The sequence below is a fragment of the Saimiri boliviensis genome, chromosome 1, assembly GCF_048565385.1.
Source record: "Saimiri boliviensis isolate mSaiBol1 chromosome 1, mSaiBol1.pri, whole genome shotgun sequence".
Taxonomy (NCBI): domain Eukaryota; kingdom Metazoa; phylum Chordata; class Mammalia; order Primates; family Cebidae; genus Saimiri; species Saimiri boliviensis.
This window is the reverse complement of record NC_133449.1, coordinates 146,854,100-146,877,408: the sequence shown is the minus strand read 5'-3', so window position 1 is coordinate 146,877,408 and position 23,309 is coordinate 146,854,100. Positions and strand designations below refer to the sequence as shown.

The 23,309-nt window shown below is 46.8% G+C and overlaps 1 protein-coding gene across 1 annotated transcript in view; it reads left to right on the top strand.

The window, feature by feature from the left end:
- Nucleotides 1-2,915: 2,915 nt before the first annotated feature.
- Nucleotides 2,916-23,309, top strand: part of FA2H (fatty acid 2-hydroxylase) — a 68,169-nt gene continuing 47,775 nt past the window's right edge. Inside the window, exon 1 of the mRNA XM_003939913.4 lies at nt 2,916-3,269. Within this exon, the coding sequence (XP_003939962.1) occupies nt 3,000-3,269 (270 nt within the window). The 5' untranslated portion in view covers nt 2,916-2,999. The remainder of the gene's footprint in view (nt 3,270-23,309) is intronic.

The following is a 23,309-nucleotide window of genomic DNA, read 5'->3' as shown; positions in this document are numbered from 1 at the left end:
AGGATTCTCTGTTCTCCCCTCAGGTCCTTCCCCAGGGCTCAGGATTAGAGTGAGGGAGCAAGGCACCAGCCCAAAGTGCAAAATTTACAGGCATGCCAAAAAACAAACAAACAAAAAACCCAAACAAGCAGTAATGAAGATAAAGAATATCTTAATTCAGTATTTTAAAACTTCAAAATTAATACAAAAATATCCAGGATGGACAAAATATCAAAATTTTAAATAAAAACAGGAGCTAACCCTGCACTTTCACATCATGTCTCATAAATCCCTGGCTCTAGTTCCAATAAAACTTTGTTTACAAAAACAGGTGGCCAATGCCACGCCCCCAACCCCACCCCTCACCCCTGTGGTATGCCAATATGATTTTTAAAAACATTCTTAATTAAATATTTTGTGCCGGGCACGGTGGCTGATGCCTGTAATCCCAGCACTTTGGGAGACCGAGGCGGGTGGATCACGAGGTCAAGAGATTAAGACCATCCTGGTCAATATGGTGAAACCCCGTCTCTACTAAAAATACAAAAAATTAGCTGGGCATGGTGGCGCGTGCCTGTAATCCCAGCTACTCGGGAGGCTGAGGCAGGAGAATTGCCTGAACCCAGGAGACGGAGGTTGCGGTGAGCCAAGATCGCGCCATTGCACTCCAGTCTGGGTAACAAGAGCAAAACCCTTTCTCAAAAAAGAAAAAAATTTTGTATTGGGGTAAAATATACATCATGTAAATTTACCATTTCAACCATTTTGAGTGTACAGTTCAATGGCATTAAGAACATTCACATTGTGCAACAATATAATTTTTTAAAATATTACATTCAGGTATTAGATATAGTGATGACTGAGTTCTGGGGTGTCCCATTAAATTTTACCCCATTATAAAAAATTCGAAAAACTGTAGATGTTGGTGTGGATGTGGTGAAAAGGGGCTGCTTATACACTGCAGTGGTAATGTAAATTAGTACAACCTGTTGGAAAACAGTACAGAGACTCCTTAACAAACTAAGGGTACATTTTGGGGCTGGGTGCAGTGGCTCATGCCTCTAATCCCAGCACTTTGAGAGGCCAAAGCCGGTGGATCTCTTGAGGCCAGGAGTTCAAGACCATCCTGGCCAACATGTCGAAACTCCGTCTCTACTAAAAATACAAAATTTAGCTGGATGTGGTGGTGCACACCTACAGTCCAAGCTACTCTAGAGGCTGAGGTAAGAAAATCTCTTGAACCCAAGAAGTGGAGGTAGCAGTGAGCTGAGATCTCACCATTGCACTCCAGCCTGGGCAACAGATCAAGACTGTCTCAAAAAAAAGAAAGAAAAAAGAAAAAAAAAACTCCCACTATGAGAGGCCATAGCAGGCAAATCGCTTGAGTGCAGGAGTTTGAGACCAGCCTGGGCAACACGGTGAAACCTCTCTCTACCAAAAATACAAAAATTAGCCAGGCGTGGTCACACATGCCTGTAGTCCCAGCTACTTGGAAGGCTGGGGTGGGTAAGAGGATTGCTTGAGCCAGGGAGATGGAGGCTGCAGTGAACCAAGATCGTGCCACTTCTCTCCAGCCTGGGTCACAGAGTGAGACCCTGTGAGAGAGAGAAAGAGAGAGAGAGAGAGAGAGAGAGACAGACAGACAGACAGACAGAAAAGCAAGAGACGAGAAGAGAATTAAAAGTAGATCCAGGAATCCTGCCACTGGGTATCTACCTACCCAAAGGAAAAGAGTCATTATATAAAAAAGACACTTGCACCGCTATGTTGGTTTTTTGCAGCCCAACTGACAACTGCAAAGATAGGGAACCAACCTAAGTACCCATCAACCAATGAGTGGATAAAGAAAATGTAGTTGATACACACCATGGAATACTACTCAGCCATAAAAAGGAATGAAATACTGTCTTTTGCAGCAACTTTCAGGGAGCTGGCGGCCATTATCCTAATTGAAGTGACTCGGGAATGGAAAGCCAAACACTGTATGTTCTCACTCATAAGTGGGAGCTAAGCTGTGAGAACGCAAAGGCATACAGAGTGATAAAATGGACAGTGGGAAGAATGGGAGGGGGGCTGAGACAAAAAAACCAAAACAAAAAAAAAACAACCAAATGAAAAAACCCTACACATTGGGTCAGATGCACTAAAATCTCAGGATTCACCACTATACAGTTCCTCCATGTAACCAAAAACCACTGGTACCCTAAAAGCTACTGAAATTTTAAAAATATTACAAAACAAGGCCGGGCACGGTGGCTCAAGCCTGTAATCCCAGCACTTTGGGAGGCCGAGGCGGGTGGATCACGAGGTCAAGAGATCGAGACCATCCTGGTCAACATGGTGAAACCCCGTCTCCACTAAAAATACAAAAAATTAGCTGGGCATGGTGGCGCGTGCCTGTAATCCCAGCTACTCAGGAGGTTGAGGCGGGAGAATTGCCTGAACCCAGGAGGCGGAGGTTGCGGTGAGCCGAGATCGTGCCATTGCACTCCAGCGTGGGTAACAAGAGCGAAACTCCGTCTCAAAAAAAAAAAAAGAAAAGAAAAATATTACAAAACAAAACAAAACAAATATTTGTACCCAAGGCGAGTGTCTCACTCGCCTCTCGCTCTCTCGGGCACCTCCTGGAGCCAGAGGGTCCCACGCGGCCAGCTCCACCCTGGAAGCAGTTGAAGTTATTCCAGAGGCAATCAGGCCACCAAGGATGTCCGCCCAGACAGCCACCCGCGACCTGGACACTTGCTCCTCCCGCGTCCGCCCGCCCTCCTTCCGCGCGGGACACACCTGGCGGGCGCGCCTCTCCCCGCCCGGGGCCACCTGGCGCACGGCTCCCGCCGCCGGGCCCGCCCCCAGGGGCAATGCCGGGGCTCCCTGCCGGCCAATGGGAGCGCGGCATGCAAATGAGCAGGTGCGGTGGCGGCCCGCCCGGAGCGGCCTCCGGGCTCCCGGGATGTTAGAGGCGCTCAGGGCGGCCGCGGAACAGACGCCGGGCTGCGCGCTGGAAGCTGCGGTCTCCGGCCATGGCCCCCGCTCCGCCCCCCGCCGCCTCCTTCTCGCCCTCCGAGGTCCAGCGGCGCCTGGCGGCCGGCGCGTGCTGGGTCCGCCGCGGTGCCCGTCTCTACGACCTCTCCAGCTTCGTGCGGCACCACCCGGGGGGCGAGCAGCTGCTGCGGGCCAGGGCGGGCCAGGACATCAGCGCCGACCTGGACGGGCCGCCGCACAGGCACTCGGCCAACGCGCGCCGCTGGCTGGAGCAGTACTACGTGGGCGAGCTGCGCGGGGACCCGCAGGTACAGTCGGACCGGGTCCCCCACCCCACCCCACCCCAACCCAGCCCTCCACTCCCGTTCACCTGCGCTCTAGGAGAATCCAAGGTGACAGCCTCTGCCCTCCCTTCCCTAGCTTCTCCTGTCTTCCCTCCAGGCAACAGGTCACTGTCGTGCCCGCAACCCCTCCTTCCTCTCTCCAGGAACTTGCTCTTCCTTCCATTCTTACCGCCTGGCCCGCCTCCTTGCTAGCTCTCCCACTTCCCCAGCACCCCTCCTTCCAGCGTGTTCTTTCTTCTGCCACCCCTGCCCTCCAACAACCTGGGTTCCCGTTTCTGGCCGCGGCCCCCAACACGCCCCGTTTTTCCGTCCTCTTCCCTATCGGCCTCTCCCTCTTTGCAACTACTCTCCGTTTCTATTTGGATAATGGGCTCACCTGTCCCCAGCTCTCCATCCCACCTCACTTCTGCTTCAAAGAGGCACGGATCAGTAGCTCTTCTCACTAGCTTGGGTTTCCTGGTGCCGCCCTAGCCTTGCACCAAGGCTCCCGTGGGTGGGTAGAGAGACCTGGACCGTGTCTGGGGTGAACTGTGTCCTTCAAACCCTCAGAACTCCCCTTACATCCTGTCCTACACGCTGTCTTGGGAGTCCAGAAGAGTGAAATGAAAGGCATGAGCAGGTTTTGCTAAGGAAAAGCGACTGGCTCTTTGAGCCAGACTGTGCTGAGCTGCACACTGTTATGCAGTACCAGCTCATGGTACTATTTAAGTCCTTAACTAAACCTGGGGCAAGTTCTGCTATTCCCATTTCGGAATATGGCATCTGAGGCTCAGGGAGGCTCTGATGAATGTGCCTGAGGTCAAATAGCAAAATAGTGGAAAAGCCACGTGAATTTGACTCCAAAATCAATGCTGGCTCCATCCCCAAAATCTTTGGGTTAGGGAGACAGACCTAGTCCACAGGATTCCAGGTAGGCTCAGGCCAGAGGCAAACCGAGTCTCTGCGTGTTCCCCAGGCTCTGGGACTGGTGACTATGGGGCCATCATGCTTAGATATACAGAAATTTCCCTTGTCTAAGGGGATACATTCCAAGACCCTTGGCAGATGCCTAAAACCACGGATAGTACAAAACCCTGTATGCACTATGTTTTTTCCCATAGATACATACGTATGATAAAGTTAAATTTATAAATTATGAACAGTAGGAAGAGATTAATAACAATAATAAAATAGAACAATTATAACAATATACTGTAATAAGAGCTATGTGAATGTGGTCCTTTTCTCTCAAAACCTCTTATTGTACTGTGCTCACTCCTCTTGCGATGATGTAGGATGGTAAAATGAGGCTGGCGTCTGGCATCCCAGCGCTTTGGGAGGCCATGGTGGGAGGATCACTTGAGCCCAGGAGTTCAAAACCAGCCTGGACAACATAGGGAGATCTTGTCTCTACAAAAAATACCAAAATTAGCCAGTTATGGTGGCATGCACCTATAATTCTAGCTACTTGGGAGGCTAAAGTGGGAGGATCACCTGAGAGGTGGGAGTCGCAGTGAGCCATGATTGTGCCACTACACTCCAGCCTAAGCAACAGAGTGAGATCCCCATCTCAAAAAAAAAAAAAAAAAAAAGATGGTAAGATGCCTCTATGATGTATTGGAGTGAGGTGAATGATGGGTATGGTGATGTGGCATTGGCTACTATTGAAAACTAATTTAAAACATATGAATTATTTCTGGAATTTTCCATTTAATTATATTTTTGGACTGAGGTTGACCATGGGTTACTGAAACCATGGAAAGTGAAACCATGGATATGGGGGGCTCCTGAAAACCAACAGCTGTCCCCTGCTTCTAGCTCTTGCTTTCAAGATGAACCCAACCAGTATTCTTAAATCTGTGGTTGAAAGAACTTAGCACTCACTGTTTCGGGTGGCTTTTCATTGGACCATCCTACCTAATTTCTCATTCATTTATGTAATCATGTAACAGGTTCCTTAATGGGTTGATAGCACTGTGCTGTGCATGATGAGGCATCAATGAACAAAATAATTTGGTTCTTGTCTTCATGAAGCCAACAGGATAATGGGGAAGGAGAGGGAACACACAGATCATACAATAGTTGCTTAATTAATGGCGCTATCAGAATATGGGTCTAGAGTGGAGGAGCATAGAGAGAGCCTTCTTGAGATGGTGACATTGACGCTGTGAGCTGATTGATAGACTGGGCTTAGCCAGGTGACATGTAGCAGGAAGAATATTTCAGCAAAGGGGACAGTATGTGTGAAGGCTCTGGCAGGAAAAGCTTGACATAGTAAAAGATCAGAGATAAAACCAACGTGGCCAGAGGCTGATGGGCAAGGACAAGGATGTCAGGGAGGCCAAAAGTCAGCTGGGGCCACATCACACGGGGCTTGGTAGGTGTGGTCAGGATTTGTGACTTGACTCTAACAAAAATGGGAAGCCAGGTGAGCCTGGGAAGTGGAGGTTGCAGTGAGCTGAGATCGCACCACTGCGTTCCAGCCTGGGTGACAGAGCGAGACTCCATCTCAAAAAAATTGGAAGTCATAGAAGAGATTCAAGTGGGGTTCATGGTCAGACTTGCATCTTTGGAAGAAGATCCTGGCTGCAGTGTCAAGAAGGAACAGAGAAAACCTAAGTGGGCGTGAGGAGATCAGGCAGAATGCTACTGTGTGACTGCCACTCAGTGGCTGTGGCCACAGGGAAAAGGGGGATGAATTTGGGAGATTCTCTAGAAGATATGCTGAGACTCCGCATTCTGCAGTGGGAGCCCAGTTTAATCTTAGAAGTCGGTGTTTGGTGTTGGGGCATGCTGAAGGGTCTTGGAGAAGATACAAGAAAAACTGAGTGCAGGAGGCCGGGTGTGATGGTTCACACCTTTAATCCCAGCACTTTGGGAGGCCGAGGCAGGCGGATCACTTGAAGTCAGGGGTTTGAGACCAGCCTGGCCAACATGGTGAAACCCAGTCTCTACTAAAAATACAAAAAAATTAGCCAGGCGTGGCATGGCATGGTGGTGCACTGGGCATGGTGGTGGACTCCCAGCCGCTTGAGAGGCTGAGGCAGATGGATCATTTGAGGTCAGGAGTTCAAGATCAGCGGGGGCAACATGGTAAAAGCTTATCTCTGCTAAAAATACAAAAATTAGCCAGGTGTGGTGGTACATGCCTGTAATCCCAGCTACTTGGGAAACTGAGGCAGAAGAATCATTTGCACCTGGGAGGCGGAGGTTTCAGTGAGCCAAGATCACACCACTGCACTCCAGCCTGGGTGACAGAGCGAGACTTTGTCACACACACACACACGCGCACACACACACACACACACGAAGAAGAAGAAGAAGAAGAAGGAAAGAAAAACTGAGTGTAAAAGAGGTTGAGACTGCCAGGCTTGTGGTGGCTCCTGGGGTCTGCACTGTGTTGTCACTGTGTCCTCTACACAGGAGCCTTAGGGTGTGGCTGGTCCTCCCAACAGTATCCTGAGTGTGCTTCTGGCCACCCCTGGCCAGCTGCCCTGAATGGCCCCTACTCCCAGCTCTGCTAACCACCTAGCACCATGCTTTGCCTTGCCTGACCCTCAGAGAGGACTCAGGGACCCAGTTTACATGTGCTTCTGACCTGTATGCTCACCTGTTACCTAAGAGTCCCAGGGCAGCCTGCTGCAGATATCCCTATTTCTGGGCCCCAATCTGAGCATGCAGAACAAAACTCAAAACAATGCACCTCTAGATACGTGGCCCAAACTTGACAATGGTCACACTAGCCCAGCACACCACTGGTCTGCCAGCGTCTGCCTGCAGAGTTCTAATCTAAGAAGTAGTACAGCGTTGTCTTTAAATTGAGAGAGGGGAAGCCCGGGCACAGTGGCTCACGCCTGTAATCCCAGCACTTTGGGAGGCCAAGATGGGTGAATCACTTGAGCCCAGGAGTTCGAGACCAACCTAGGTAACATGGCGAAACCCTGTCTCTACAAAAAATTAGCAGGGTGTGGTGGCTCTTGACTGCAGTCCCAGCTACTCAGGAGGCCGAGGTGGGAGGATCACTGGAGCCGGGGAGGTAGAAGTGGCAGTGAGCCAGATCATGCCACTATACTCCAGCCTAGGTGACAGAGCAAGACCCTGTTTCAAAAAAAAAGAAAAAAAAAAAAAAAACTTGCTGTAAAGGTGTCAAAGGAGAAATATGGGTGTGGGGTATCCTTTCAGAGAAATGCCTGGATAGAGATCATTTCTATTCATCTTGCTAGCTAAGCCCTTCTAGCAAGCCCCAAGCTGCCGTTTGCACTTCCCTCCTCTCCTGCTGGACCAGGGATGCTGACGCCCCTGTGGTTGGAGCCCCACCCCGTCTCTGGAGGAGCAGAAGGGTTTTGCTGGGGAAGGCGAGTGCTATGAACCAGCGCTGTTGTTTGGGGCTCCTTTCTGAATGGTGCCCCTCCTAGGGGCCTGTCCTGCCGGCTTAGCCCTTGGATAGGAACATCCTGGCCCTGAAGGCCTGACCCTGTTTGTCCCCCCTGCACCCAACTTCACTGCACTCCCTCTATGTACATACATTCACACTCACACGAAGGCACATTCACAAAACAAGTCCAACTTGTTTGAGCCAACATGCTGTCTGACACGGCCTTGGACAATGGGAAGCCGAGCTGCTCACCTCCAGCAGGTGACAGAGCCATGGCTGAGCAGGGAAGTCCTCGGGGAAGTGGGGTCAAGAGCCTCACCCCAAGCTCAAGCCAGAGCCGTGCTTTTCCAGTTGCAGCCACATGTTAGCCGAGTATAAAGTTCATTTATTGAGCTGCGACCGGCATTTTTCACCAAAGAAATAGAGGAAAGGACTTTAGGCTAAACCTCCTTCCCAGGCTATGCTGTTTCGCAGACTCCAGGCATCCATGAGTCGCCAGCCCAGGGCTTTTCCCCCCCGTTTAGTGTGCTTTACTCTGGTTTCTCATATAAGTCTTTCACCTTTCACCAGTTTGGTGTACCACGTGAACTATCATATTTAATATTTATCTTTAAATTGATCCACTTTATTTTTCTCATGCTTGGCGATAATAACAGCAAGATCAAAAGTTTTACATGCACTTTGAAGTGAATGGGGGCCAGGCACAGTGGCTCATGTCTGTAATCCCAGCACTTTGGGAGGCTGAGGTAGGTGGATCACTAGAGCCCAGGAGTTTGAGACCAGCCTGGGCAACATGGTGAAACCCTGTCTCTACAAAAATTAGCTGGGCGTGGTGGCCTACACCTGTGGTCCCAGCTACTTGGGAGGCTGAGGTGGGAGGCTCACCTGAACCCGGGAAGTTGAGCCTGCAATAAGCTGTGATCATGCCACTGTACTCCAGCCCGAGTGACAGAGGAGACCTCGTCTCAATAAATAAAGTGAATATGGAAGAACTGGGGTTCTTCCTGAGCCCCAAACCTGCCACCCAGAGAGATGACAACTGTCAGAGGGTGGCTCATAGCCCCATGTCCCCCAATCCTGGAGAGGTTCTCCTGTGGGCAGATATCTGACCATGCCAGCTGACCATGCCCTCTGTTTGAGAATACCCTGGAGGAAGGCAAGCCTGAATCCCCAGTCACTATTGTTGGGGTAACATTGCTGTCTGAAGGTCTCCATGCCACGTTCTAATTCTACAGGGTGCGTCTCTGTCTCAAGTGGCTGAGAAGTCCACAGATTCAGCCACACATGGGTCTGCAAGACTTTGCGTTCTGGCCATTCAGAGCTTCAAGGCTTGATTCATTAAATGGGGATGGGCAATAAGGAGGAGATCTCAGTGCAGGAAGACTTGGGGTTCCCACCCCACCCAGATCCTAGAACATCTTGAGCTCAGCCTGTCTTGGAAAACCAGTCTGATAAAAACTAATGCTTGGGGAATTTGCTGAACTGCCACCACCTTCTGAGCACAGTGGAGCTGAGAAGTCGGCTCACTGACAGGTTTGAGATCACTTGGCTCTAAGGGGGCATCCCAGGGAGGCTGCCTGACCAATCAACACACTGCCCTCCACCACCTGCCAGGGCTTCTACACTCTGGCCCACTGTGGTGCCAGGTGAGTCTCACCTGGAGGAAGAAGCTAGGGCCAGCTGGTGGAGCATCCAGGGCCCAGGTCGCTGCAGTTCCATGGCCACCCCAGGGCAGCACAGGCTCCAGGAGTGCTCTCTGATGTCACCCCATGATTCAGTGAATGAAGAGGCTTCCAGACCCAGAATTGGGAAGAAGGTCAAAGGTTAGGATTCTCTGGAGGAAATATCAAGAAACAGATAGGAATCCTAGAAACAAATGAGAGTAATTGTCTTTGGAAGTATTCATGGGAAATAACCTGGACTGATGCCTTGGCAACAGCATTCATCATCTTCATTTATTTTTTTCTTATGACACATGCTCAGCATTGGTCCGTATGTAGTCTTCATTTATGTAGACAGGGGACAAGCACCCCATGCACTCTGAAACCCACCACACCACTGAAACAGCCCTTGCTGGTGTTACCAGAACCTTCGCCTTCCTGCACCTTGTGGTCAATGCTTCCCTTATCTTACATAGCCTGGCAGCAATTGGTGACACCATTGATCACCCCCCTCCACCCCAATATACTTGCTTCTCCTGTCTGCCAGACGCATACCCTTTTGGTTTTCCTCCCAAATTCATTTTCGATTGCTTCTCTGACAAATTACCACAAACTCAGTGACTTAAAGCTACACACATTTACTCTCTTACAGTTTCAAAGTAAAAAATGAATCTGCAGGGCAGCATTCCTTCTGGAGGCTCTAGGGGAGATTCATTTTTCCTGCCTTTTCCAGCTACTGGAGGCTGCCTGCATTCTTTGGCTCATGGCCCAGCCAGCAATCTCATCATGCCGGCCTCTGCCTCCGTCGCTGCGTCTCCTCCTATGATTGACACTCCTGCATCCATCTTCCACTTAAAAGTACGCTCGGGGTCACACTGGACACACCTTGGTGATCCAGGATAATCTCCCCATCTCAAGATCCTTCACTTAATGGCATCTGCAAAGTCCCTTTTGAAAACCCAGGTAGCATGTTCACAGATTCTGCCTCCCACCCCACCCAGATCCCTGTCATGACTTCTCAGTCTCCGTTGTTAGTTTCTCTCACTTCTCATTTCCCGCAAAGTTCACAACGCTTAAACGTACAGCTCAATGATTTTTTTTTTTTTGACCCAGGTAAACATCTCTGTTACCACCACACAGATCAAGGCCTAAAACTCTTCCAGCACCTAGCACAGGCTCCTTCCTCCTTTCAGACAAGAGTGCCTCCCAGAGGCGGCCACTGTCCTAATCGCTATCGCCATGGGATGGTTTTGTGCGTCCCTCATCTTTATACGGGAATCATGCACTCTGCGGACAGCTGCTTTCACTCGGTATTATGTCTGGGGTATTATTGATGTTTTTCTCTTTACGGTAACCATTTCCCTTGCCTACTCTGTCCTAGAGAATCCATAGGCAGAGGGAGAAAATAGGGAGTAACTGCAACAAGAAGAGCCAGTGACTTAGAGCACCTGCCTGTCTAAGCCGCTGACTTCGCCCCCGCTTAGTCCTTCTTCTGGAACGTTTCCCCCACTGCTACCCTAACTTTGGCTAGAGCCTCGTTACACTCACTATTGCAATAGACTCTTGGGCAGATATTCCTCTGTTCCCCCTTGTCTGTGAACCTTTCTAAAGAGAACTTGATTATGTTATAGCAGTGCTCCTAAGTCTTCGATGGCTCCTTATTGCCATTTCCCTTAAGTCCAGCTTGAATGCTTTTTCTTCCACAGAGATTCTCTTTACCTCCTCACCTATACCTGTTTTTCCCCCTTCTCTCAGAATCTCATAGCTCTTTACCTGAACCTATCTTTTTTTTTTTTTTTTTTTTTTTTTTTTTTTGAGACGGAGTTTCGCTCTTGTTACCCAGGCTGGAGTGCAATGGCGCGATCTCGGCTCACCGCAACCTCCGCCTCCTGGGCTCAGGCAATTCTCCTGCCTCAGCCTCCTAAGTAGCTGGGATTACAGGCATGCACCACCACGCCCAGCTAGTTTTTTGTATTTTTAGTAGAGACGGGGTTTCACCATGTTGACCAGGATGGTCTCGATCTTTCGACCTCGTGATCCACCCGCCTCGGCCTCCCAAAGTGCTAGGATTACAGGCTTGAGCCACCGCGCCCGGCTACCTGAACCTATCTTATCTCTCAGCGTTCATAACATTCTTTTCTTTTCCTTCCTTCCTTCCTTTCTTTCTTTCTCTTTCTTTCTTTCTTTCTCTCTTTCTTTCTTTCTTTTTGAGACAGAGTCTTGCTCTGTTGCCCAGGACCCAGGCTGGAGTGCAATGGCATGATCTCAGCTCACTGGTTCAAGCAATTCTCCTGCCTCAGCCGCCCTAGTATCTGGGATTACAGGTGCCCACCATCATCCCCCAACTAATTTTTGTATTTTTAGTAGAGACGGAGTTTTGACATGCTCTCAAACTCCTGATCTTACCCACTTTGGCCTCCCAAAGTCCTGGGATTACAGGCATGAGCCACCACACCCAGCCGATAACATTACTTCTTATTTAATATATTTTCACTATGGCTCTTGTCTTCTATATTTTTATGTCTACTAATCTGTAAACTCTTTGAGGATTGGACTTGCCTAATTCATCTGGATTTCTCTAGCACACACAGGCACACTGGTACATACCAACTAATAAATATTTGAATGGTCTGCGTATGAGCTCATACGTATGAGCTGTAATCCCAGCACTTTGGGAGGTCAAATGCAGAAGGAGAACGAGACCAGGAGTTCAAGATCAGCCTGCACCACATAGTGAGACCCTATCTCTACAAAAAAAACTTCTAACATAGCCAGGCATGGTCATGTGCCTGTAGTCGCAGCTACTTGGGAGGCTGTGATGGGAGGATTGCTTGAGATACAGCCAGGAGGTCAAGGCTGCAGTGAGCTGTAATTGCACCATGTACTCCAGTCTAGGCAGCAGAGTGAGACCCTGTCTCAAAAAATGAATGAATGAATAAACGTTTAAATAAGTGAATGAATGGAAAACTGAGGTATGTGCATAACTGAAAAGGAGTTATTAGCATACACAAGATACTTTAAGAATGGAAGATTAAGAAAAACCTCTTTTCTGTGTCTTGTTAGCTAAAGGGTTGGGAGTTGATGGAAAGAATGGAGACCCATCAACCAAGTCACTCATTTCTGCCTTTGTCCTTGGTTCTTTGCAGCCAGAGAGAGTTAGCAAAACCTCTCCTTCTCTCCATTCAGGCTTTTGCAGTTCACCCATCCCATGAGTCTCCTTCAAGGGTTAGAAGTGAACTTCACCATACAAAATCTCAATTGAGACCCACATTGCTCTCAGGGTTATGACCTCTGAGTCCCCATGGAGCTATAAGTACCTGGGTGACATTCATAGGCATGTCCCAGGTTGCCTGGGTTTCTAGTCCTGTTTACTTTTCCTGGTGCCTTTTCATGCAAAATTCTCTAAAGCACATAGACTCAGAACAGCGGTTCTCAGTCTTCTCTTATTGCTGCTATTCTTTTTTTGTTTTAACTTCTAAGTTCAACAATACGTGTGCAGGTTTATTAAATAGGTAAACTCATATCATGGGGGTTTGTTATACAGATTATTTTGTCACCAGGTGTTAAGCCTAGTACCCATTGGTGATGTTTCCTGCTCCTCTCCCTCCTCCCAGCCTTCCCCTCAGGTGTGCCTTGGTGTCCGTTGTTTTTGTCTTTGTCTCCTTAAGTTCTCATCATTTAGCTCCCACTTACAAGTGAGAACATGTGGTATTTGGGTTTCTGTTCCTGTGTCAGTTTGCTAAGGATAATAGCTTCCAGCTCCATCCATATTACTGCAAAGAACATGATCTCATTCTTTTTCATGGCTGCATAGTATTCCATGGTATATATGTACCACATTTTCTTTATCCAGTCTACCATTGATGGGCATTTGAGTTGATTTCATGTCTTCGCTATTGGGAACCCTGCTGCAATGTACATACATGTTCATGTTTCTTTATGATAGAATTATTTATATTCCTTTGGGTATACACTCAGTAATTGGATTGCTGGGTCACATGGTATTCTAAGGTGGGCAGAAGACTCTAATGACTACTTTCCCCACCTACTCTTTATTTCTGATGGAAAAAGAGCTCAGTCATGGCCAGGCGCGGTGGCTCACACACTTTGGGAGGCCAAGGTGGGCAGATCATGAGGTCAATAGATCGAAACCATCCTGACCAACATAGTGAAACCCCATCTCTACTTAAAAAATACAAAAATTAGCTGGGTGTGGTGGCTCGTACCTGTAGTCCCAGCTACTCAGGAGGCTGAGGCAGGAAAATCACTTGAACCAGGGAGGCAGAGGTTGCAGTGAGTGGAGATCGCACCACTGCACTCCAGCCTGGGTGACAGAGCAAGACTCCATCTCAAAAAAAAAAAAAAAAAAAAAAAAAAGAGCTCAGCCATAGCAACAAAATTAGAGAACAACAAACTTGATGCTGGCAACACTTGTGAAGCTTGTAACTGAGAAACATGAACCTCAAACTCAGCACTTTCTATTGTGAAACACTGCCCCCAAAACCTTATCCAAATACTTCAGTTTCTTACCTTGATGGTATATTGCAAGGTATTTAAATAGCAATCGCAGATGAGCAAATTTAAGGGAGGTGGCATTTGCTTTAACATATTTGAAATCTGATGCATACAAAGTTTTTAAAAATCCTGTTACAGTGAAGCTAGTAGCCAGCAATTTCATTCATGCAAGTATGTCATTACATACTTAAGAGTAAACCATGCAACCTGCAATAAACTTGGCTGAAAATTATCTACATGAATTAGTTGTAATTTCTCTTTTAAAAGGGAGAGTAGAATTCTAGTTCTCTACATTTTCTTGTTCCCAGTAGAACCTTTACAATGTTGCTTAGCATTGAATTATGTTCAGATTACCTAATGAGAAATGGAATCGGAGTTTTTTAGGGATTTCTAGAAACGGCTGGTTTTAGTTTATAAATTCCAGGCAGGGTGTGGTGGCACATGTCAAGAGATCAAGACCATCCTGGTCAATATGGTGAAACCCCATCTCTACTAACAATACAGAAAATTAGCTGGGCATGGTGGCACATGCCTGTAATCCCAGCTACTCAGGAGGCTGAGGCAGGAGAATTGCCTGAACCCGGGAGGCGGAGGTTGCGGTGAGCCGAGATCGTGCCATTGCACTCCAGCCTGGGTAACGAGAGAAACTCCGTCTCAAAAATAAAATAAAATAAAAATCTACGAAATGGCATCATTTACTCATAAAGATCAAAGAAAGACCTCAAATTTTCCAGTCAGTTTGAGGCCTACACTTTGAGACTCTGCTGTGGAGGAATAAGGAGCACCTACGTTGGACTGAATAAATCCAGCTTCTGTGATCTGGTGTTGTCCCCAAACAGGGAAAGGGACAGACCAGCTTAGTTTCACAGTTGCTTTCTTTTGTGCCAGGCAGGGTCTTCTGGAACCAACCATAATGACTTATGCCAATTGGAGAAAATGTGCTATAAAAAGTTCAGTTGTTCCCTAGGCCCAAGTAGAAGAGTCCTTGAATCCTAGAATAAAAGGCCACTTTTTAAAGTTACTCTATTCTAAATGAAGACCAAAATTTCATAGACATAGGACAAGGGATTGGGGAAGGGAAATTGATTCTTCAAAAAAGAAACTGACAAGGACTTAAAGATTTCAGTGGTGCACCAGTTCCTAAGTTGAGCAAACAGTGAGTCAAGTCATGTTGGGTTTGTGGACATGTGTGGTTTTTTCAACAAAATTATATGGGCTGGGCACAGTAACTCACGCCTGTAATCACAGCGCTTTGGGAGGCTGAGGCAGGCAGATCACTTGAGGTCAGGAGTTCAAGACCAGCCTGGACAACATGGTGAAACCCCATCTCTACAAAAACACAAAAATTACCCGGGCATGGTGGCACGTGCCTGTAGTCCCAGCTACTCAGGAGGCTGAGACAGGAGAATTACTTGAACCTGGAGGTGGAGGTTGCAGTGAGCTGAAATCATGCCCCTGCACTCCAGCCTGGGTGACAGAGTAAGACCCTGTCTCAAAAAAAAAAAAGAAAAAGTGTGTGGAAGCACAGTGTAACATGCTGTAAATTCCACTTTGAACATTCACAGCATACTCCTAAATAAGTCATCTCATTAGCAAGGCTATTTAAGGGTTAAGGGTCTCTCTTCATCCTTTGACAAACAGGTCTATCTCTTTTGAAAGGCTTCTTCCTTTGTTCATTGCCTCTTCTTCGACACTGGCCTCCTTAATTGGCCATGGAATTGTGAGTCAAACAGTTCTCTGTTGCTTTCAGTGACTTCATGAAGTTTTCTATTTTTTTTTCTGCATTGATGTTTATCATCATTTGCATTTTGTTACATTGCATATTGTTGGATGATAGCAACCTCTAACCATCAAAGAGAGAACACTTTGCCTAGATAGGCAGGGCAAAGTTGGGGGAGGAGGTGGTCAGTGTTTGAGCAAAGGCCAAATTTTTTGATCAACTGACTCATAAATACCTATAAGATTTTTGCTGTCTAATAAATATCTACATGATTTTTGCTGTCCTTTGCAACTTGAATCTTCAGGAACTCAGATAAAGAAGACATGGGTAACGATGATCCCTGTAGAGCTAATAGTAATGCACTTTAAGTGGATATAGCAATCTATATTTTTCTTTTTTGAGACAAAGTTTCACTCTTGTTGCCCTGGCTGGAGTGCAACGGTGTGATCTCAGCTCACTGCAACCTTCACCTCCCTGATTCAAGTGATTTTCCTGTCTCAGCATCCCGAGTAGCTGGGATTACACACATTAGGCCACCATGCCCGGTTAATTTTTGTATTTTTAATAGAGACAGAGTTTCACCACATTGGCCAGGCTAGTCTCGAACTCCCGACCTCAGGTGATCCGCCTGCCTTGGCCCCCCAAAGTGCTGGGTTTACAGGTGTGAGTCACCACACCCGGCCCAGTCTAGATTTTTCAGAGTATTTTTTCCATAGATTTTTTTTTCCCCTTCTAACTTTTATTTTAACTTCAGGGGTACACGTGCAGGACGTGCAGCTTTGTTATGTAGGTAAACGTGCCACAGTAGTTTGCTGCTCACATCATCCCGTCACCCATGTATTAAGCCCAGCATCCATTCTCTATTCTTCCTGACACTCTCCCTTCTCCCACCCTATCCCATAGATTTCTACCTGAACTCTTAAAGTTGGTGGAGCAACTGTAGGAACCTGTAGTTCAGAGAGATCCTGCAGTATGGGTCTCCAAGTGCCCAATATTTTCAATGCATACTCATTAGGGACAAATCTTAGGCATGAGATTAAGCCAAGGGGTAGCAAATGCATTTCTTTTGTGTGTGTGTGTGTGTGTGTGTGTGTCTGTCTGTCTGTCTGTGTGTGTGTGTGTGTGTGTGTACTTTAGGTTCTGGGGTAACGTGCAGATCAGGCAGGATTGTTGCATTGGTACACACATGGCAAGGTGGTTTGCTGCCTCCATTCCCCATCACCTATATCTGGCATTTCTCCCCATGTTATCCCCCCCAAACCTCCCCACCCCTCCTCTGTCCCTCCCTTAGCCCCCGCAACAGACCCCAGTGTGTGATGCTCCCCTCCCTGTGCTCATGTGTTCTCATTGTTCAACACCCGCCTATAAGCGAGAACATGGGGTGTTTGGTTTTCTGTTCTTGTGTCAGTTTGCTGAGAATGATGGTTTCCAGATTCATCCATGTCCCTACAAAGGACATGAACTCATCCTTTTTTATGGCTGCATAGTATTCCGTGGTATATATGTGCCACATTTTCTTTGTCTGTTCTATCATCAATGGGCATTTGGGTTGGTTCCAGGTCTTTGCTATTGTAAACAGTGCTGCATGAACATATGTGTGCATGTGTCTTTATAATAGAACAATTTATAATCCTTTGGGTATATACCCAGTAATGGGATCGCTAAGTCAAATGGAATTCTATTTCTAGATCCTTGAGTAATCGCCACACTGTCTTCCACAATGGTTAAACTAATTTACACTCCCACCAGCAGTGCAAAAGTGTTCCTTTTTCTCCACATCCTCTCCAGCATCTGTTGTCTCCAAATTTTCTTTTTTTCTTTTTTTTTTTTTTTGAGACAGAGTTTCGCTCTTGTTACCCAGGCTGGAGTGCAATGGCGCGATCTTGGCTCACCACAACCTCCGCCTCCTGGGTTCAGGCAATTGTCCTGCCTCAGCCTCCTGAGTAGCTGGGATTACAGGCACGCGCCACCATGCCCAGCTAATTTTTTGTATTTTTTTAGTAGAGATGGGGTTTCACCATGTTGACCAGGTTGGTCTTGATCTCTCGACCTTGTGATCCACCCACCTCGGCCTCCCAAAGTACTGGGATTACAGGCTTGAGCCACCGCGCCCGGCCTGTCTCCAGATTTTTTAATGATTGCCATTCTAACTGAGCTAGGAGGATTAAGGTACCATTTAGAGTCCTCTCTGATCCTTCTGAGTGAGCTGAAGTCAGGCCTCTGAAGACAGAAGGAGAAGAATCCTTAGGCTGAAGCTGTTTGCATTCTAGACACCATAAACCTGTCTTCTAGGATGATGTGAGGCGATGCATACACTCACGTGAGGGGGATTTCCTGGGGGGAGCAGGTGTGCCTTCCTCCGATGTGTGATTGACTCCCAGCATGCTCAGTTACTGATTAATCAGTGGATCACTCTGGCTTCCTGGCAGCTGCCCTTCCATGGGGTGAGGGAGTGTAGGTCATAGCGTGAGCTGGGATGAGTGTTGGCTTGAAAAGGTTTACCGGGTATCACAGGCACTTAGGAAATGCTTGGTTGCTGCAAGTTGGATCCTGAAGCCTTTAATTTAGACAATTTTAACATAGTCAGGCTAGAGAAACACTTCCTTTATGAGCAGTAGGGTTTGTGAAATGCCCAGATATGTGGGAAACCTGAAATAATAATGATCTGTGGCTCCCAGCATGCTCCCTTAGGGGAGCATCCTGGGGGTTGGTCTGACTTGCCTAGGGGTCACTGGTGTGTGGCTCAGCTGCAGCAGTGTTGTAGGGGGTGTCCAGGGGAATGGACAATTTCATCTTTTCCATCACACATGGAAGGGGAGTTGCTAGGTCAGGAAAAGCTGCTGCTAAGCTAAGGTTCTTGTCACGTGGTCTTTGAGTGCCTCAGGAGGGGCCGTCCAGGACCAGGGGACTTTGTAGAGCCTCACCTCCTTCCTAAAAATCTTGCCATGAGGTTGCAATGGGCCATGTTCACCAGTGCTCCAGCAGACCCCAGGAGAGGAAGAAGGGACCCTTGGGAGGTAGCGCTGCTTCCCCTTTCCAAGATGCAAGTTCCCAGACGAGGCCCTGGCTGCATTGCCAGACTGTAGCCCATAGGCAGGCAGAACCTCAGGCCAGCACCCTGCCTTCCAGCCAGCATGGCTGTGACTCCCTAAGCAGCCTAATCCAGGACTGTGGTTCCCTCTGGGTTTCCCGGGGAAAGTGGGGGAATTTTCAATGTTCCTTCTATCTAGGTTTCTCTTGTTTTAGAAAACATTGAAGTACTTGTGGGTGACACAGGTGAGCTCATCAAACAGCCTTAAGAAGAGTCTTTGGCAGGAATAATGGAAAAAGGAGTGGGAAACTCTTACTTCTTCCTCCACCACTCTCGATCACACTCACGGAGGTGAGTTTGCTTTGTACCCTGAGTGGAGCTGATTCCAGCGAATCAGCCAATGGTGTGTTCCTCATTCATAGCCAGGAAAAGCCCATCTCAGCAGTCAGACCTAGGGCCCTTCACAGCAGACCTTCTCCACAGTGGTGGCTGGTCTGACTTGGGAAAAGGGAGGAAGATAGATGTGTCATGAATGAAATGTGTGTAGTATGTAGGTGCACATTTAAAGACTGACACAGGCTGGGTGCGGTGGCTCACGCCTGTAATCCCAACACTTTGGGAGGCTGAGGCAGGCAGATCACCTGAGGTCAGGAGTTTGAGACCAGCCTGATCAACATGGAGAAACTCCGTCTCTCCTAAAAATACAAAATTAGCCGGGCGTGGTGGCGCATGCCTGTAATCCCAGCTACTCAGGAGGCTGAGGTAGGAGACTCGCTTGAACCCAGGAGGCGGAGGTTGCAGTGAGCTGAGATCGCGCCATTGCGCTCCAGCCTGGGCAACAAAAGCAAAACTCCATCTCAAAAAAAAAAAAAAAAAAAAAAAGACTGACATAGAAGTTCCCTTATAGAAAAAAATGAATCCTGGAGTACTCACTGCTAGTCCCACCTAAGTATCTTCTCTCTTAGGATAAGAGTATAGAGAATGTCCCAGACTAGATGTCATGAGTCCAGACCCATGTTGAGGGAGAACCTGCCAGATGCAATGGAGTGGGACGTGACCTGGTAAGGCAGTGGACCAAGGGGACCCATGAACTTGAGTGCAGAGCCAGGCAGCCATGTTGAGAGCAGAGTTTGTAGGCAGCTACCTGGCTTTGAGCCTGGCATGCAACCAAGATCCTAAGGCCTTCAGGGGCTCCCCTGGAATGTTCTAGATACAGGAAGCAGTACCTGCCAAAAGGGCCGGGAAGGAGCTTTTTCCTGGGCTATTTCAAATCTACCATGTCCCAGATAATTGCATTTTTCAAAAGCATTTTTTAATATGTGTGGAGACAGGGTTCTTGGTCTGTGGCCCAGGCTAGTCTCGAGCTCCTGGCCCCAAGTGATCCGCACACCTCAGCCCCCCAAAGTGCTGGGATTATAGGCATGAGCCACTGTGCCTGGTTTTGAAACTCTCATTCTAATTGACATTAGTTCTCACTAATGGCATTTAGTCAGGATAGCTGTCAAAGGTTATCACATTCCACAGTATTCTGTTTGTTCAGGGGATGGTTAGCATAGTTGATTAAAGTTAGACTGTAGATTTTTTCTATCATAATAATTACATGTTAGTACAGTTTATAAAAATTTAAATAGTTAAGAGGAATGTGCAAAAAAGAATTGTTTCCCTCTCACTCTAGTCCCTCTATAAATACATCATTTCTTGTGTAATCTCACAGAGATTTTACCCATATATGTGCATATATATATATGTATATATATGTATATACACACACACACACACACACACACACATATATATTATATATATATATATATATATATATATATTTATTTATTTATTTATTTATTTTTATTTTTATTTTTTTAAGACAGGATCTCCCTCTGTCTCCCAGACTGGAGTACAGTTGTAGGTGCTCTTGGCTTACTGCGGCCTTGACATCCCAGGCTCAGGTGATCCTCCTACCTTAGCCTCCCAAATAGCTGGGACTACAGACACACACCACCACACCCCGCTAATCTTTTTATTTTTATTTTTGTAGAGACAGGGTTTTGCCATGTTGCCCAGGCTGGTCTCAAACTCCTGGGCTGAAGCAATCCATCCACCTCCACCTCCCAAAGTACGAGGATTACAGGCGTGAGCCACCACGCCCAGCCATGCATATATTGTCCTCTTTTGATTTCTCACATAGAGACACAGACTGCTTGACAACTTGCTGTCTTTTTCACCCAAGGACATATTTTTGTTCCTCTTTCCATATCGGCAATATAGGTTTATGCCATTCTTTTCCATTTATTTATTTATTTTGAGATGGAGTCTCACTCTGTCATCCAGGCTAGGGTGCAGTGGCCCGATCTCAGCTCACTGCAACCTGGCCTTCTCAATTCTTTTTAACAGTTGTAGCCGGGCGCGGTGGCTCAAGCCTGTAATCCCAGCACTTTGGGAGGCTGAGGCGGGTGGATCACGAGGTCGAGAGATCGAGACCATCCTGGTCAACATGGTGAAACCCCGTCTCTACTAAAAATACAGAAAATTAGCTGGGCATGGTGGCACGTGCCTGTAATCCCAGCTACTCAGGAGGCTGAGGCAGGAGAATTGCCTGAACCCAGGAGGCGGAGGTTGCGGTGAGCCGAGATCGCGCCATTGCACTCCAGCCTGGGTAACAAGAGTGAAACTCCGTCTCAAAAAAAAAAAAACAGTTGTTCCTATTGATGCTTTTTCCCATTATATCAGTGCTACAAGAAGCATCCTTACACACTTTGCATATACATGCAAATCAACCATAATACAGAGTCCTAGATTTGGAATTTCTGCATCTAAATAATATGCATTTTGGATTATAGCAGATAGTGCTACCTTGCCCCTGGAAACAGTTGTGCCAATTTTAATTCCCTCCAAAAACGTGTGAGAATGCCTGTTTCTCCACACTTTCACCAATTCTATGTATGTGCAGTGTTTTTGATCATTGTGAATGGATAAAAAATTGCTCCTGTTTAAATTCTTATTTATATGAAGGATGAGGGAGGTTCTGAGTCTTTCCACGTTTCTAAACTTTTTGCATATTTTTAGTAAACTGCCTTTTTATATCTTTTGTCCCTCTTTCTATTGATTGTTGTTTTTTTCTTATTGATTTGTCATCTCTCCTTAGATGCAAACGGTGCTAGCCTGGTTTTTTGGCATCTGTGTTACTATTTTCCCTCCACTTTTCACTTGTCTTTTGCCTCACTTAATGTTTTTTTACTTCAGCGCAAAATCTTTAAATTTCCTTGCAGTAAAAGATACCAGTTTTATCATTCTGAGAAAGTTCTGCCTCTACCTTAATATTTTATACATAAAAGCAAAATATTTTGTGTCCTACTAATAATTTTATGTTTAGTGTTTTTTCTCATTTGTTTGTTTTTGCTTAAATACTTTGCTTCCATGGATTTTTCTTTTTTGGGGGGTATAAGGAAAAAGATAGGTATAAGGAAAGGTATAAGATGAGGTATAGGATGAGGTATAGGTATAAGATGAGGAAAAGGTATAAGATGAGGTATAAGGAAAAAGATAGGTATTATTTTCGGTTTATATTTTTCCAAATTACTAACAAGTTGTTCTAGTAGATTTATTGAATAATCTATTTTTTCCACTGATTTTTTTAAAAGCATAAGCTTTTCACTTATCAATCATTTGCATATATATTTGTTTAGATCTGTTTCTGGACTGTATTCTGTACCAGTGAAATCATGATTGTTTTATTAGGTTTTAGCCATTCATTTTTTTTCTCCTTCCATTCCCTTCCAGCCAAGACTCTGCTCCACTAGAGAAAGAAAAAGAGCAGGAGGTGTGAGTGATTCAGGAGCCTGTTGCCGGCCTTGACAAATACAGTAAAGTTTGACTTTCAGAGGCTAGGGCTGCCAGGCTTGCCCTGGGTCCTGGGCCCTAGGTCATGTGGCTGGAGCAGATAAGAAGCCACTTTGGAGAAACCCATGCAGACAGCAGCCCCCGGCAGTGTGTGTGTGTGGCCTGCAGTGGTTATCCGTACAAGCAGCAAACAGAATAGCAGTGATTGCAGACAGGGGATGCGGGCATGGGGAGGGGTGTGGAAGGAGCATGTAGCAGCAGCTTGCCCTGGAACTCAGCCTTCAGATGGGTCCTGCTTATTCTTCCTGCTTTGTGTTCACAGCTTGTAGTTGGAGGGGAGGCCTACAGCCCTGGTTCCACCTATTCGTGGATAACCAAGGCTAGGACGGCATGGGGGCAGCCATGTTTGCTGGAGGGAACATGGCTCCTCTCCAGGAAATCCATGTGAATCTCAAACTTACTCTCCCTCTGGCCGAGAGAACTGGATACATGTTCCCCATCTCCTCCTCGTTCCTTTCATCAGAATTGCATGAGGAGTGTATTAAAACAGATTCCTGGGACTTTCTGGGGAAATTGAACTGTCGTGTATCTTGATTTGGCCATTGGCCATAAGGAGGCATATCATTGTCAAACTATACCCTTAAGATTGATTTTTTTTTAACTATATGAAAATTACACTTAGTAGAGGAGGAAAGGAGAGGCAAATACATTTCACACCAGCTTCATAGTCACTCCTAAGCATGTGGCCTCAGTTTGCAAGAGTTACTGCTGCTGTACACAAGCCTGTAAAGACTGCTTTGGAAAAAAAGAGTAGAATGTGAATGGTGAAGTCCAGGTTAAAGGGGATGCATGTGCTTCTGATGAGATTCTCTCAGTTTACTGT